This window comes from Episyrphus balteatus, chromosome 1 (genome assembly GCF_945859705.1).
Source record: "Episyrphus balteatus chromosome 1, idEpiBalt1.1, whole genome shotgun sequence".
NCBI lineage: Eukaryota > Metazoa > Arthropoda > Insecta > Diptera > Syrphidae > Episyrphus > Episyrphus balteatus.
Genome location: NC_079134.1, coordinates 11,853,761 through 11,872,379, shown reverse-complemented (window position 1 = coordinate 11,872,379; position 18,619 = coordinate 11,853,761). Strand labels below are relative to the sequence as shown.

Sequence of the window (18,619 nt, the reverse complement as noted above, 5' to 3'; positions counted from 1 at the left end):
GGTCGAATTACGGCACACGATTACAATCATACGTTAACGTTTTGACTATTTATGTCTCTATTTAATTATTAGAAAACGATACCCAAGTAACAATTTAGCTTTCATAAGGGTCAATGCAAGCTATTTTTTGGCTTTCATAACAAGAAGGACAGGTCTTATGCAAATCATTTTGGCGCATTTTACCGAAATTGCATAGGACTTTCCTTCACAGGTAATCCACAAGCTAATAGCTTGTGACAAATAGCTTAAAATGGCCTTACGGAGGTCTTCCTGCAGAGGGTTTATCTAATGCACAAACCGGATTACTTGCGTAGGATGTTATAATAAGGCCTTATAGAAGTTGTTGTAGAAAATGTTGAATTTATGCATAAAAAAAAAGAATTAATTGAATTTTACTTCATTTTTTTTTTTATTTTCTTTTGATTTTTTCTGTTTTGCATTTTCTACATATAATTTATTTATTTAATTTTTTCCTATTTTGTTTCTTTTCCTTTTTTGGAAATTCCACTGCTTTTTCTGTTGTTCTGAAATGATGAGAATATTATTTTAATTGAAAAAGAACACATTTTTTTATTTTCTTCACATCTCCCGGGCCAGGAATCGATCCCAAGTACCTCTGCATACCAAGCCAGCACCTTTTTTTTTTTTTTTTTCAAATCATTTTTATTTTTCATCATCTTAAAACTATTTTAAAGCTAGACAAAAATTCATAAAAACTAGCCTACTTATCAATTACTTACAACTAACTTACTGGCCCTATACGGGCACTCTAAGTTATACTTCATTTTTCTTAATACTAATGCCTTTCGGCCTTAAAACTAATTTTATTCAAATATTTATTTCATGGTTTTATTTTTTCCAAGAAATAATTTATAAAAAACCAGCACCTTACCAGTAGACCATGCTCGAATATTAAAGATGAGTGGAAAAATGGGAGCTAATTGAAACCTCACATTGAAATGCAATGTTTTTTTCTAATGCGTTACAAACATTGCATATCTGCAGGATAAAAACTTTCCATACTTAAAGGTGAAAACATTGCATACTCTCTCTTGGAACAGGTCTTATAGAGGCCTTCTGTCACTTGAAAATACAAGGCTTCTTTAGAACGGTTTAAACAGGTCTTATAAAGGTCTTCTTTAACTGATATTGACAAGGCTTCTTCTTAACACTTCTAGATAGCCTTAAGGAGACCTCCTTTCTTTCCAAAATGGATGACTTGCGTAAGTAAGCCTTAAACTAAACGTATACAAACTATAGCTTGTGGAATCGATCAAAATGGACCTTATGCAAGTAAAATTGTTACTTGGGTAGGGACACATAGCAACTATTCGTTAACGAACGTATGCCGTAATTTGACCCCAGCATCGATACGAATAAGATAACAAATATGAAATTTTTTTTTCAAAAAACCATTACCGGAACTTGCTATGACAATTCTTATTTTCAAGCTATAAAGTGTTTTTTTTTTCAGCCAAAAAGTTTCTTGGTTTTAGTTCTATGAGATGCAGCATCGAAAAATACCCTAAGATCATGTGCCATAAGCTAAGGTTGATTTTTAAATGACGGTGTTAGCTTGTTTTTGGCTAAAATGCACATGATAGACAAACTTTTTTGGGACATTTGTGACAGATTTTTTAAAATAAAAATATCTTTTCACCTAAAATATTTTTAGAGACTGCTTAGATTTTTGGCTCCTGTTAAAAATAAAACATTTTTTATACCTACTTTTTTTTTATGTGGATTTTTTCTTGGAATTTTATCTTTTCTAAAAAAAAAACACCGTTTCACCAAAGTATTTATGTGAGGACTTATTGTTGTTTTAATAACATTTTTCATATATTTATACTCCTCAAAAATTTGTTAATAAATAAATAATATACTTCGAGCCACATTTTCAACCGATGAATATATTTAAATTGATAGTGATTATTTTGTATATTAGAATACCTATGTTTTTCCTATTAATTTTGTATATTTTTCTTAACATATTTATTTTCTCACCTTTCTAACATATCTTTACAAACGTGATATAGGTACATATCATACATATTGTAAATGTACTCATAAAAACCTTTAAATAGGTTAAAAAATCAAATTTGCCAAGTTCACTGTGGCGTATGAGTGTTTTTTTTTCAAATTTAATTTATTACTTTATTTGTTTCGCTTTCAGTTCATTTTTTTTTTACACTAGCTCTCATTTCCCACGATTTCAGATCGTTTCTCACATTTGTCTATGAATTCATATTTATCAGTAAGATTGATCTTTCCAAGTCGTTAAAGGTCAGTAAATATGTTAACAACCCGCATGTTGGTCTTCTGGATATCCTCTATCCATCACTTTGTGGTTTAGAGTGCAACTTCCATAAGCAATCTGTCTTTTTAAACAAAAATAAACCTTCGGTTCGGATATGATTGAAATGTTGGGTCAACATATAGTTTTATTTTTTCTTGTCTTAAAAGATTCAAGTTTGAATATGAAACAATAATAATATTCTATGCAACATAAATAGAGTGGCCAAACTAATAGACGACGTGCCAAATGGTTGGTTATAAATATTGTTAACTCTCGCTCAGTCTGCTTGTCACACACACGTATTTTAGTGACGTTTGAGTTGCCTGCCTGCCGTCCCAGGTAATTAATTCGATAACGTGATGTGCTCTGCTCTCGTGGCACATTGTTCAATCGTAATTCAATGATTTTATTGGTCAGTGGAGTGCAAGAGTATAGCGTTTTATATTGTGTTACATGTTCGGTTCAATTAAATGGCGGTAGACAAAGTTTTGTTTTGTTTTTACCGTAATTATGATGATAGTAGCGGTGACTTGGATATTAAGTGCAAATGGGAGTGTTTTTTTTATATACATTTTTTAATTCATTGTAAAAAATGCCGGCTATAACTCGATGACCATGAATTTGATTTATTTAAAATGCAATTCAAATGGATTAGTTGCAAATAGGTGTGGGCAATATGTAGTCTACTGGAGTGCGATTGTACATAAAAGTGCAGTTTTTTTTTTTTAGTTCAGGAATTTCAAACATAATGTACAGAATTAATGAGCTAAAGAAGAATATGTTTATGTATGTGTTTAAATTTTTTCAGTCATTGCTGAAGACAAGTTCAACCGGATAAAATTGACAGATTCTCCCGCCAAAAAAATTCAAGAACCATTGTACTGGATTTATCGTTTTTTTTCCTCAATTTTTTGTTTGTTTTTGTCACCAATTTAATTAGTTTTGACCGGTTTATCTAGACTCTAGAAGCTTAAAATTATGCCGACAATAATTTGTAGACATTTTTACTCTTAAAATTAAATTCATTTTTTTTTATTACAACCAACCGCCAGCAAATAAAACAGTGTCCACGAGGTGTCAAAAGATGTAACTATGATTCACTTGACAGATTTTATGCTAATTTTGAAACCACAAACCATCTCGAGGTGTGAAAGAAAATAAAATTTAAATGAAGGTTATTTGGCAATTTTTGACTATTGACCTTCTCATTAATATTTTTGAGATTTTGTTGTTCTATTATTTGCAGTGATTCAACTGTTTGACGTCAAGATGTGACGTCAATAACCAAATTTTATGTTTTTTTTTTAATTTAAGTTATTTATTAGAATTCTTAAAAGTTGCGAATTTTATTAAGTTTAAAGAAATAAATTAATAAATACTTGTTCGTAAAGCCGGGTTGTTTTCAAAAAACCAGTTCTTACATTTCAAGCGGAAGCTCAATGTCCTTTTTCATTCATAAATCGGAAATACATAATCTTAAAATTCAAATCAGGTATAAATATGATTATTTCTCAACTTCACTTTAAAATAAAAACTATGTTTAAGCATTGTTTGTTTTGTTTTAAGTGAACACAAATATGCAGCGGAACCTGTCTAAAATAAAAGCTTAGGGTAAAAGCGGGTGAGATGGCATACCTTTTTTGTTTTTGTAATATTTTACAAAGTAAACCACATTTCATATTTCTAACAATGCAAAAATGTTCTATATTCAATATCCAACGTATTATTTGGTTTACAGAATTTTATATTTTAAATTTATATTTTTAAATTAATATAGAAAAAAAAGTTAAAAAAAACCATCTCCCCCTATAGGGTGGGTGAGATGGCGCATAATTTTGTTTTAGGTTTCTATTGCCAAATTTATTGCACAAATGGTTGAACGATTTGAAGGAGTCAATAACCAATGCATGCCATATAATAGATTGCAACTAGTCGTCTTTTTTATAAAATTTGAGCTTGGCTGAATTACTTAAACAAATATTTTGAGGGTGATATGGCACATGCTAACACTATACTCTATTGAAAAATACTTGTACGGAATGCGTAATTTCACCTGCAAAAAACTGCGCCATCTCACCTTTTTTCGCATAATTCCTATTCGTAAGCACCCATAAAAAGCAGATAGATCTAGAGCTCAGATTTCACGCGCAATCTATAACTTATACTCTCTTGTTTGTATTGGTGTATCAAGGGCATCTAAGATCCCAACGACTCACAAAATATCGGAACAAAAAAAAAGAGTGAAAAAAAAAATTCGAAAAAAATCATCACATGATTTGCTTTGAAATTTTTTTTATTTTTTGTATCAAAGACAAAGAAACGAATACTGGCTACTTCGATTTAAAATATTTAAAGAAAGCTAAAAATATTTTTCATACATTTTTAGAGCAATAAATGTAAAAGATATTTAAAGTACGCCATCTCCCCCGCCGCGCCATCTCACCCGCTTTTACCCTATTTATTGTGCCGTGATTTTTTGTTTTTTGTAAAGGGTAAAATTTTTCTATGATATTTAAATGTTTCAATGTGATGACAACAACATGGCAACTAGTTTTTAAACATTTAAGTTGAGTTGTGCAAATATATTTAAATATTCATAAATTAATAAGAATTTTGGGTATTTTTTTGGTAAAGTCTGTTTGCTTTTAGTTAAAGCTTGTTAGGATTATTGTTATTAGTTTTAGTTTTGTCGGTGGATAGATTGGAAATAGTGCCTAGTGAGAATATTATTTCGTATTATTATGTACTCGTAATATTATGATAATCAAGTAGGTACAAATAAAGTGTTCTACTCGGCATACAATAAGTTTAATTCGTTTTAAAGAATTGAGAAAAATATTTAAGTAAAGTGCTTTTGGAGTGCAATGTGGTCAAATTTGATTGTGAGTCGATTTAGTAGTTTTTTTTTTTTTTTGTATATGAAATATAAGAAATTTTTTGTGTTCAAAATGTCATGGTTTGAAAATATTGACTATTGTGTCACCATTTCATTGAACATTTGCAGATAAAGTTGCTGGCAAGTAATGATATGGTCAAGTCCGCAATACATATCTGAATAAGAAAAAAAATCTTGATTTCCTCCCATTATAAATTTGGAAGATGGTACATTTCCACATCTCGATTTTTATTTTTAGAAAAACTTTTTTTACCAAAATCAGTTTAAAAAATTGTATAAATAATTTTTTGAAAAACATTTTCAAAAATCAGAAAAATTATTTTTCTCAAAATTTAATTTTTGATTGTGGCCTAGTAAAAATAGATTTTTCAAGGAAACTTGATATAACTTTTTTTTTGCAAAATAAACTCAGAATCAATTTTGTAAAATATAATTTGTATGCATCTAAAACCTACCATTTTTAGAATAAATTAAATAGTGAACGTAGGAATCTTCAGGACTTTTCACTGATTGAAAACTACTCTAATACCAGCCTGGTATACCAAAAACCAGACTATTACAATTCTTTTCCTTTCTATTTTTCATCTAGGCTTAGGTACACGGTTTTAATATTTAAACAATATAAATGCTTGTGTATAAAAAAATTCGTTCAAATTGACTTAGTGGTTTGGGAGGGATTTAGAATTTAAGACACGGTTTTATGGAAGGTACCGTATACAACAATCAAAAGAAAGAGCTTGTCTTAAAACTAACGCTTGGCTTTTTAAACCAAATTGTTGTAGCACTTTTTGAGAAAATTAATCTTATGTAAATGACGTTTTTTTTATTATAAAATTGGTAAATGCAACAGGTTCCCTTAAGTCCTTTAGTCTTAAAAAATTAATTCCAAAAATCTTTCTGATCAATCTTCAAAAACAGCTACATAACAAGTTTGAAGAGAATCGACACATCCGTTAAGGCTTGTAGCTTTTTAATTATACAGATAAACATTCTTTATCATCGTAATGTCATTTCTAATTATCATCCCAACTTATTTTTTACTCATGCATATTAAATTTTTAATTAAAAGCGGTTAGAAATAATATGTAGATTGTCAACTTTAGTGTAGAAAGTTTTATGCGAAAAACCTTTATTTTTAAGGCTTTATTTCAAATAGTTTTTTTTTAAATTGCGGAAAACAAAAAGTCTAATGAAAATAAATCATCTTAAAAGAAATGCACAATTTTTGTATCAAGTCAAATTGACGGTAAAAACCATTTTGTACTTATTTTTGAAATTATCATATCTTCTAAGCAGTCTGTCCAAGGAAGATAAGTGTCAAAACATTTTATGTAGCTATACTGCTTAAAGGTTTTATACTGCTTTGTGAAAAACCAATGTTTTCAACATATGGCCTGGAATAATTTATGACTGGGTCACGATTAGTTTATTAACTTTCAAATATTGTATTTATAAATTTATATTTTTATGCTTCAATAAAGTCTAATCTAATCTATTAACTTTCTCGTACTTTTTTTGGCAAATAAAGACAGTTGCATTGCAAAAACCTCACTTGTGTTTGTTCGACAGCAAACTTACATTAGTATCAAATTTTTTCAAGAACGACAATGAGGACCAAATTCAAATCAATAGTAAAACCAGTTGGTTTTCTAATCTAATCTTAATCTTTAATTTGCCTAAACATATTCTTATATTTTAACACGATATTCTTGAGCAATGATATTTTTTTTAAGATGTTATTTAAGAATCTATTTTAGTGTATGTTCCTGCCCTTCGTTAAGACATCGCCAACGCAACAAAAAATAAAAAAAACCATGAAAATAATATTTTCACACTGTCTGAGTAGTGTAATCATTCTGGTGTTCTAAAAGATGTATCGCCCAAACTTCAATAATCACGACAATGACACCCAACGCAAACTATTTTAATGACAATCATACATTATGTATAAACTTTAAACTAATTTACTGCATTTAAAAACAACAACAAAAATCTTCAGACATTAAAAGTAAAATAAAACTATAAAAGTAACACATTTTGTCAGACTATTAAAATTTGCGAATACGTGTATTGAAAGCCTAATCAAAAAATCATAAAAATTGTGCAATTTGTCCTCACGATGTCGATGAGACGATACGTTGAAGCTACTCAACCATAGAGTGTCGATTAGAAGGAGGGACTTTTGAGAGTAAAAATGATTTAACAAATATCAATGCCTTGAATAAATCTTTAAACTTTTGTTCTGAATGAACCCAAAAGAACTCCAATTCAAAATATATTGAGGCAGTCAAAATTCTCAACAAAGTAAGTAAAGCTTAAGTCTAGTTAGGTACTAGTTAATCAACCAAACAGACTTGTATTAAATTATAATCTTGTTGTCTGTAGCTGAGAAAATGTGTTGAAGAATATAATTTATGATGTTATTCATAAAGTCAAGTGCATGTATTGAAATGTTAATTATCTATAATAGAAAACAAAACTGAATATTTATAAGTCTAGCCTGAAACGTATTGTGAATATTTGTTTGCTTTATCGTAGATCAGTCTGGTGTTTGTATAGTACCTATGCTTTTTAACTAGAGAATTTTTATTTTTTTTGAAAAATCATTATTTTTTTTTTCCAATAAAATTGTATCTTGAAGCTTCAAGAATGAAAAAGTCTTCAATTCTTAGTAGATTAAGGTTTATCTTGAGACCTTTTACAAGATAAATCCAATAAAAATGTTTCAATAAGTGGTAGGTCACTGGGGCGTATGCGTAACATTATTCATATTCGCAATTACCTACATATTTAAGAGTCTCTTCTGATTGGCATTTCCACATACTTTATTATTTACCTGTTTTGCTTCATTAAAGCACCTATTTTCGAAAGTTGTCAGGCAAACTTCAAATACAAAAATAAATAAAAACAAAAAAACCTTGATTGAAAGATAAACCTTTAGTTTGCATCTGCAAACATAACGTTTTTCATGTTGCCATTGTGCGAACATTATATACAAAAACTAACAAAAAAAAAATAATGCATTATTTTTTGTGGTTTAACCTTAAAATGACAATCAATCATCTTGTGTTGTTGAACTTCAAGAGCAATCTCCATTATAGAAAGGAAATAACTGCAGCTCAGCAGCTGCCTGCATTAAAGGTAAATGTGCACTATGCTATTCACATAAGCCGACATTTTTTATTTGTGTACAGAGCATAAAATGTTTTTTTTTTTATTTTTTTATTCGAGTGCAAAATCAACGTGATTTGTGTTTTCGCACACATCAGAATTTGTTATTGTTTTTTTATGCCAGTCAAAAGTAATTATCAACAATTTAACAATTTACTCAGATGATGGCAGTTAATTTATTTGACAAAATTGTAAACATTATGAGTCACGACAGTCATTGGAAGCAAAAAGATGCTCAAATCTTTGAGTGCGAAGTGGCTTTAGAGTGCGAAACTTTTTCAAACATAAAACAACACCGACAATGAATTGCAATTTTTAAGATGTTTTATTTTTTTTTTTTCAATGAAAATGCGTGACAATCGTTATAAATTTTGTTACTGAGATTGTTTTTTGCTGACAGACTGGCAGTAAAAAAAAAAAAATACCGACAACATAATTTAGTTTTGATAAAGCAGAAGCATCAAACAATCTTTAAAACGTGTAAGTCGTAAATGTTATAAGTTCCAAGTTGATAATTGGAATTTTTTAATTGCACTTAATAAATCTTGGAAATACCTCATCTCAATGTGCTAGAACATTGAGAAAAACTTGGATAGATAAACAGTATTAAAATGCGAGATGAAGCAATAAAATCGGGGAAGAACATTGTAAAAAAAATATTTTTCCACACTAAACTGACCGACTAAAATTCACACAAAATTACAACCCCTAAAACAAAACAAAAATCACACAAGTTGAGGGAAGTATAGATTTTAATTAATTTTAGATACATAAAAGCTTATCAAAACAAGAATATCAGATATCAATACCTGTCTTATAGAATTTATAAAATCAATATCACGGATTACGAAATTCAGAAATAAAATAAATAAAACCAGAAGCCAAATTTAAATCAACACACCATTTATAGAATGCGAAAGTCTGATTTATGACATTTGCCTAGTAGGCAGCAGTCACATAAAATTATTGCTCAACACTGGGAGCATTATCTTTGAAAATCTTAAAATAAACCAGAACAGTGTTGAATCCCACACTTAAATTAATTTATTTATTTGTTTTGTAAGTAATTTGAATGATTGGTAACTATTGATATTGGAATTGAAATCAAAGAAGGTTGTCTCAAAATGTACCTAATGATTTTTTTTAAGTGATACCTACACCTCATACCGAGTAATATTTCAATGAACTTTTTATGTAGTTTTGTGAAAGAAACATAGATCGTTGCTATGCAAAAAATATATCTACAAAATAAAATTTATAAAAAATATTATTTATTAAAAAAAAAATTAATTGCATCGGCCGGGAATCGAACCCGGGCCGCCCGCGTGGCAGGCGAGCATTCTACCACTGAACCACCGATGCTTGTTGGGAAAATGGTGGCTAAAAAACTTTTTGTTATGTTGACTTGATTTTCCACTTCAAATTTCTCAAGATGGGTAATGATGAGCATGGAGGATGATGGTCCATGCAGCCACAGTACACAAGATTATGGCGCACTGCTGCCATAGAGGTAGAGGATGGCTCTTGAGATAAAAATTTTAAAAGTTATAAATAGCATTCAATAAACGTAACTAGAAACAAGGAATCAAGTTCTGCTTTTAACTATTTAGACCAGTGCCAATCATTTTTGAAAATAAAAAAATGGTATATGAAAGGGGAAAAATAAATTGCCCACAAAAAAATTGGGGGAAAGGGGGTGGGTGGGCGAAAATGTGGGGTGGGTGTCAAAAATCATGGTTTTGTACGATTTCTGTCAAAATTATTATCTGCAAAAGTTGTAGGTAGTATAAATGTCTACAACTTTTACTCAAACAATTTTTTTCTATAACCTCAAAAATATTGAAAAAAAAATGCAAAAATACGATTTTTTTATTTTTTATTTTTATCTTTTATATAAATAGTTGGATTTTAACAAAATTTGGTTAAAAATTACTTTGTTATGTTTTCTATCTATTAAAAATGTTTTTTGAGCAAAAAGTTAATTTTTGGATTTTTGACGAATTTAATTTGAAAAAATAGCCTATTTTTCAGTCAAAAAAGTTACCGAAAAAATTTTTGATTTTTGAAAAGTTTGGAATGCAATTATTTAGCTTAAAACCGTTTTTTAAAGATTGTGTGGAAAAAATATACTTTTGTTTTAGAAAATATTGAGAAAAATTGAAAAAAAAAAAAAACAAAAAACGATTTTTAAGATTGATTTTTCCGTAAATGACAGTAATATTGGCGAGAAATAATTTTCAATAGAAACCAAATTATACTTTTCTAATGGTCATTGACCCTCTCAATTTGAATCTAGCATTAGAATAGTTCAAACGTGCAAAGTTTTTGAGGTATTATAAAAATATACTTTGATTTCTATAAAAAAACTTTTTGACTAGTGAAATTGAACAAGGCATTCGATTTTTTCTGCCCTGTTTGATTTCACTAGTCAAAAAGTTTTTTTTTATAGAAATCAAAGTATATTTTTCTAATGGTTTTTTGTGCGCTGAGCTCGAATCCGAAGTCAGAAAAATTCTATCACATTACATTTTTGACATATTACCATGTCAAAACATCAAAAAAATAGTGTTTTGCACGTTCAAAATTCAATTTTAAAAATGTTTTTTTTTGTTTTTTTCAATTTTTCTCAATATTTTCTAAAACAAAAGTATATTTTTTCCACACAATCTTTAAAAAACGGTTTTAAGCTAAATAATTGCATTCCAAACTTTTCAAATATCAAAAATTTTTTCGGTAACTTTTTTGACTGAAAAATAGGCTATTTTTTCAAATTAAATTCGTCAAAAATCCAAAAATTCACTTTTTGCTCAAAAAAACATTTTTAATAGGTAGAAACATAACAAAGTAATTTTTAACCAAGTTTTGTTAAAATCCAACTATTTTTATAAAAGATAAAAATAAAAAATAAAAAAATCGTATTTTTGCATTTTTTTTTCAATATTTTTGAGGTTATAGAAAAAAATTGTTTGAGTAAAAGTTGTAGACATTTATACTACCTACAACTTTTGCATTTGACTTTTTTCGATAGGACGTCTAATTTTGACAGAAATCGTAAAAAACCATGATTTTTGACACCCACCCCACTTTTTCGGTTTTCAACCACGAAATTTTTTTATTTCGAAATTTGATGAACACTTTTTCTCACCATCTTCGAGGTTGAGTAGGTAAGTTAGCAATCTTCATTCAATACTCGACTCAATCAAACTTTTTATGCAAAGTATAATGGCTACAAATAAAACAAACGAGCGACATTTTTGAAACACACAGAACCGTTTTATTGTACTGTTAAATATTTTTAAATTTGGATTTAAAAAAAAATATTTCTATTTTTTTTTTCCATTTTTTTTTTTGAAATTATAAATAGTAATTTCTTAAAAATTTAATAATTTTTTTTAATTTTCTTATAACATTTAATTAAAACTTATTTTTTTTTTACATCAAAAGCTTTAACATTATTAGAAATTTTTCACATTAGTTGAAAAAAAATGGATCACAAGAATATCAATGCCTGTGAAAAAATATTCTTTCAAAAAAATAGAATCGATTACAAATTTAAAACTAATTAGGTAAAACTGTCATTTTATGTTTTTTACTTTTCCAAAGATTGATTGTTGGACTTAGATTCGGTAGAATTTTTTTTTGGAATTTCGTTAGGAATCAAAAAATAATGGTAATTTAAAGAAAAGATTAATCTTTTCAAAAACAGCTCCTGTCCTAAGATGTCGAGAAAAAAATAATTTGCACTCTTTTAAACAAGATCTATTTTTTGGTATAAAAACGTTTTTTTTTTCAAAAATAACTACTGCTAACCGTAATTTTATATTCAAAAGATTTTCAAAAGACTTTGGCCTTGTTTCACAATATCATAATACCTGGCTTTCTTTCAAGTTTTAGCTATACTTAGTTAAATAACTTGGAAGAAAAATACATAATATGAAACATGCCTAACAAATAAAAAAAAAACATAGTTAAAAAGGATTAAAATTTGTTTAATTTTGTTTTTTAGGACATGCTTTAAATTTTTTATTTTTTCAGATTAAATCATTAAAAAGAAAATAAGCCGCTGACTATTTTATATATTTTATTTAATTTCAGATTTGGTGGACAGCGCTTTCAGTTGCTCTAGGTCTAGATGTTAGAGGTGATGTTATCAAAGGAGTGCCATGTATTAAACGATATCATCAATTATTCTGTCCAACAGCAGGAAATAGCTACCCAATGTAAGTGTACCGAAACTTGTTAAACTTTATGCATTTAGCTATGTAGAAAATTTTATAATTTCTTTCAATTTCTTTTTTAAATAATTATAAGAAATGTCTAATTGAATGTCGTTTTCGATTGGCTGTCCGAAAGCGTCCAGAATCATTCAAAAGACTTCTATAACTGTTTCATTCGCACGAATATGACAAGCAGAACGCTTCTCCGAAGAGAAACTCAATTCTTGATTTTTCACCAATACAAATACTAAATTTCAGAATTGAGTGGAAGCAATTCAAACTGTTTTATTGGATCTCAGAATGAGTTAGTCTTTGAGTGAAACCAATCGAAAACGACATAATTTAAAAAAAAAAAAAAAAACAAAAACAAGTTAAGAAAATATTGAATATCATTTTACAATCTTTTTGTTGCCTTATTTTGATTTCTTGGTGCTTCAATAACCAAACTTAACAAATATTGCTTGAAACTTTAAAGAATCATGCAATCATCCCTTTTTTCAATTTCAAAACCTAAACATCATCTCTTGAATATGATTTCTGAAATTATAGTGAGGCGGCTTAGCATTAAAAAAGAGTTCAATCGTGCACTTTGTGATAAAAGCATGAAATTAACATCGTTGGTAGTACTCAATTTAAGAGTTATTTTGAGATATTGGGCCACCTTGTATTCCATTCGGAAGGGTAGATACAAGACTTTTTCTGTGTTGCACTCGATTTGTTGCATATCGTAGTATAGGCAATGAAATATTGTATTAATATGATACATGATTTCGAGGTATTTTCTTACGCCCGATCGAATAAAATCAATACCAAAATGTCTCGACCATCATGTAAAAAGTTATTGGACTCTTTATGAATTGTCTTTTACTCAAAGACCAAGAGTCAAAATATTATCAAGTACTCCTTGAAAAAAAGTGGTAGGTTGATAAAATTTAGTGTGGACTTTTCTAATACGATAGAAAAAAATAATAAAATATGTCCATCAAAAAATTTCAGGTCAAAGGGTGTTTTTTATTAGCGAGAAAGAACACTTTTGAAATGGTACCATTGCAACACATGGAAAATTTATGAATTTTTTTGAATCGCATATATATTTTATACATCGTATGAGAATCAATAATAATCAAAAAATGAATTATATTTACCATGGAATGTGGAATTTTCATGCAAAACTTAAATTACTTGCTTTATTTTTTTATTGAATTTTCATACACAGAGAAAAATATGACCCGCTAAAAACTAACAGATTGCCATATTGTTTTACCGTCCATACATTTCATAAGTAAATCTTATTAAAATCAACGATTAATAAGGTTTTTTTAAGGAGATTTCTTATTATTTTTATAGAGAAAATCTTATTAAAATTTGACTGAAAAGTTGATTTTTTTTTGCAAGTTATCACTAGAACAAAAATCGCGATCAATATTTTCATGGCAGGTTGGTTCAGGTGGTAAGGTGGGCGACTAATGATTTGAAGTCTCCAGTTCGATTCCCAGTCTGGTCATCGTTTTTTTTATTTTTTTGCAGATTTTAAAACAATAAGGAAGACCCGATTGTTTTAATAAGGTTTCCTTCTTGGATGAAAACCATAGAGAAATCTTATTGTTTTTGTTCTATTTTATGTGGTCTATTTTTCTCTGTATACAAATTAATGTTTTGAAGGAGTGAGGTGCAAAAGTAAAAGTATGAAAAATAATTGTGCAGTTTGTGATAAAAGGATCAAATTAATAGGATTGTTAGTACAATATGTAACCCTCATTTTAAGATATTGGGCCTTTTAATATTTCACCTATGAGGATGTACATGAGCCATCTAATAATCACAAATTTCACAAAACTTCATTTAAATTGCTTTCTGTGCATCGTTATAAACATCTTTAAAGGTAAAATATTAAGTGGCCCAATATCTTTAAATGAGGGTTATATATTGTACTAACAATCCTATTAATTTGATCCCTTTGTCACAAACTGCACAATTAATTTTCATACTTTTACTTTTGCACCTCACTCCTTCAAAACATTAATTTGTATGAAAATTCAATAAAAAATAAAAGCAAGCAATTTAAGTTTTGCATGAAAATTCAACATTCCATGGTAAATATAATTCATTTTTTGATTATTTTTGATTCTCATACAATGTATAAAATATATATGCGATTCAAAAAAATTCATAAATTTTCCATGTGTTGCAATGGTACCATTTCAAAAGTGTTCTTTCTCGCTAAAAAAAACACCCTTTGAACTGAAATTTTTTGATGGACATATTTTATTATTTTTTTATATGGTATTAGAAAAGTCCACACTAAATTTTATCAACCTACCACTTTTTTTCAAGGAGTACTTGGTAATATTCTGAATCTTGCTGTTTGAGTAAAAGACAATTTATAAAAAGTGCAATAACTTTTTACATGACGGTCCAGGCATATTGCTATTGGTTTTATTCGGTCGGGCGTTAAAAATTACCTCGAAATCATGTATTATATTAATAAAAAGGTTTCATCAGCTATACTATGATATGCAACAATGCGGGTGCAACACAGAAAATCTATTGTATTCCTGGATGGAATACAAAGTGGCCCAATATCTCAAAATAACTCTAATATTGAGTAATACCCATGATATAAATTTCATGCTTTTATCACAAAGTGCACGATTTAGATGCTAAGCCGCCTCACTCACTATTAGTAAAATAATATCAATAAAACTTCAATATTTTTAAAGTTTTAATGCGCGGATGGATAATACTTCAACTTCTCAAATTTATTTGTAATCTAAAAATAAGTATTTCCTAAAATTAAGAAAATGATTTCATGGCAAATAACATACATTCATATAAAACCAAAGAGAATCCCAATTTTATTAGTCACAAATAATAACTAATAATAATAACCAATCAATCGTAAAATTTTTCAATAATAGCCCGTAGTCATTCATAAAACAAAATTTCTGATGATGATTCTCCTGACCACCGACAGTTTAACTTCAAGCCATTTAGAATTTACGTCATAGCTCGAGAAAAAGATTTTATCAGTGTCTGTGGCGGCTGGCGTTAAAGTTTTTCTTTCAATAATTAGTAATTCATTAAGTAAGCAAACGCGATGCTCATCATGGTTTTATTTATATGAACAAGAGTCAACTCCCCAATCAATGTTATTAGTCAAGAGGTTCTGCCTCTTAAGATTGATTTTGTTGATGATAGATATACTTTATTTATTTTTGCTTTCAATCATAATAATAATTAAATCTTTTGAGTTTATTAACCTTACAACTTTATGATGATTTAAATGATTTAAATGATGCAATCGAGTTTGACTAACTTTATCCTTTCAGTGACAAAATTGAGCGATTTATTGACGATAATAAAGCACTAATGCGACGGATGTATGGAGATTTTGAAATGAATATGGATTCGGGTGGACCTAAACAACAAACAAAACGAAAGCGACGTTTTATTGATGAACCGGATATATTCATACCGCCTGGAGCATTTCCTGCTGTACCGGAAGATATTGACAGTGATCATGAACCTGATCGAGGTGATACGTATTTTGGAAAGTTGAGGAATAAACGTCAGTCTAATAATCGAAGTCCTAAGCCACCATTTAATAATAATAATGCTGGACAGGGAGGTTCTTCAACTGGAAGGTGAGTGAATTGAGTAAATTTTTGAGTGAAAAAGAGAATATAAGAGTTTTTTTTTTTAATTTTAGATTGGATGCTTGTGAATCAAAGATAGAAATCGTTACACCATACTGGGCCTCAAACTCAGCGGGAAAAATTCGTGCGATTGTCAATACGCAACATTTCGAACAAGCGATACATCAAGAAATTTGCTCGTAAGTAAAGAAAATTCTATTTGAGTGTTTTTATTTTAATCTCAAAATTTTGAGTGAAAATTAAAAATTGTCAAAATTGTCTCAAATAAAAAAACATCGAGTTTTTGTCACAAAGGAATTATCTGACGAGAATTTATTTTATGAGTAAAAAACATAAACTTTATTTTCAAATTCAGCTCAAATTTTTGAGTGAAAATAAAAACTTCTCAATCTGAATTGAGTTTTCAGAAAAAAATTGTTGTAAATTAAGCGAAATCAATACGTTAGTTCAAAATATACTCTTTTTTTTTCAAAAACTCAAAAATTTGGAGTTGAAACTCACAACTTCCACTCAAAAAATGTCTCTAAACCTTAAACTAATTTTTGTATATTTTAATTTTACAGAAAAGCCCGAACACCAAGATGTGAAAAAGACTGTGGCTGTGAGCAGAAATACAAATGGCATCGTTTATTAGCCTACGATCCTGATAATGATTGTAAAGGTATTTTCATGGATTGGTTTTTGTTCCCATCATGTTGTGTATGCAGATGTAATCCTTAACAGTATCGATGTCATTTTAAACATTTAAAATAAAAATAATTTAGTTTCTTAGGTTAGGTAATTGTTTACTAACTAACAAAGAGAACAAAAAACTAGAACACATTTATAATCATTTATTAACAATAAATATTAAGAAAATAGTTACATGTTAAAACTACAAGTTTTTGTATTAAGTATATAGATATGAAAATTATTAAAAGAAAAAATTAATAAAAGATGTATTGCAATTTAAAATAATATAAGTTAACAGTAATGGAAAAAATTCGAAAAGTTATTTTTATGTAAATAAATAAATAAGAATTATTAATTTTTTTTTTTAAATAACTCATAAGATTAAGTGATAAAAATGTGTCAAATTTATTTTTTATTTCAGTTATCTTTCGTTTTTTTTTTTTATCAATTAAGATTTAAATACAAGAAATCTTTTCCATTGTTACTTTTAAGATATTTAAGGAAAAATCACATTAGTAGATATACATTATTGAATATAATAAAAAAGTAAAACGAATTTGAAGAAATTTGTTTTTGATATTTAAACAGCTTTTTAGATATGGTTACAAAAATATCCTAAGACTCGAGTGTCTAACCCAACATTTTTAAAAATTAAAAAGAAATGTCAAAAAATTTCCTAGTTTTTCCGTTTTTTGTTGATATCAAGTCTTTGAAATTAGTTTTGGGCAAAAATAATGTATTGTATATGACTTACATACATATGTCTTGAAACTTATTTGAAGCTTATTGAGACTTATTTTTGATTACAATATATGTTTTAAATACAGTGGTATTTTTTTTTAATAGTGAACTGGAATTGGTTTTAAATATTTAAATTAATAGACTTGTTAACTCTTTAATATCTTAGGGTAGGAAAAAATTTAAAAAAAAAGTTACACATACGCCACAGTGACCCTCAAAATTAAACAACAAAATTATTGCTGGATATACATAATGACAATGATAATGACACCCAACTATCAAAATGCACTTCTCATATAACTGGCAAAGAATGAGCAAGTTCAATGTTTTATGGTGGATTGCCATTTTTTTTTTTTTAAACTTGACCAAAAATTTTTGGGAAAGCAAAATAAAATGGAAAAATTTGGGAATAATAATGATATTTCGCCATTATTTTCTTATAAGTACTCATATTAAAATGGGGTATTAATATTATTCCATCATTAACTGCCTGTCAAAATTATACGGTTATTCATTTTAGTATGAAGTAATAGGGTACGCTTTGATGTAAAAAAGAGTCCTAACTATACTTATGTATACAGGGTGTCCCAAAATTCAACGTCGAAACGAAAATGGTGATAGGGTAGGTGGTGAAAGTTATCAGAAAAATAATAAAAAATATCGCAGCCATATTATTTCGGGAGTTATGGGCATTCGAAAAAATGGTCACCCTGTGACGGTTTTTCATGTGCCGTGACTACAAATCTTAAGTTTTCTCAATTTTTTCTTTGGTTACGTAAAACTGAATAACTCTGCTACCAAATGCATTCAAAAATTTTAACTCAGCTACATCAGTTTTAAAGCAAATATCATTTTTTTGCCCAACTAAGTAGGGGAAGTTGGGACAAAACCGCCCCTTAAGTGTTTAACCGTCTTAAAAACCAATAAAAAACATCTTTTAATTAAAATAAAGTGTTTATTCATTAACTCT

General features: G+C 28.4%; 1 protein-coding gene and 1 non-coding gene across 2 annotated transcripts in view; one reads left to right on the top strand and one right to left on the bottom strand.

Moving 5' to 3' along the window:
• Positions 1-17,204, top strand: part of LOC129905754 (protein spaetzle 3) — a 41,798-nt gene extending 24,594 nt beyond the window's left edge. The window contains exons 3-6 of the mRNA XM_055981314.1: positions 12,459-12,583; positions 15,910-16,224; positions 16,290-16,415; positions 16,800-17,204. Of these exons, the coding sequence (XP_055837289.1) occupies positions 12,459-12,583; positions 15,910-16,224; positions 16,290-16,415; positions 16,800-16,956 (723 nt within the window). The 3' untranslated portion in view covers positions 16,957-17,204. The remainder of the gene's footprint in view (positions 1-12,458; positions 12,584-15,909; positions 16,225-16,289; positions 16,416-16,799) is intronic.
• On the bottom strand, positions 9,655-9,725 carry Trnag-gcc (transfer RNA glycine (anticodon GCC)). Its single transcript has one exon. It is a non-coding gene; the product is annotated as a tRNA-Gly (tRNA).
• Positions 17,205-18,619: the final 1,415 nt, after the last annotated feature.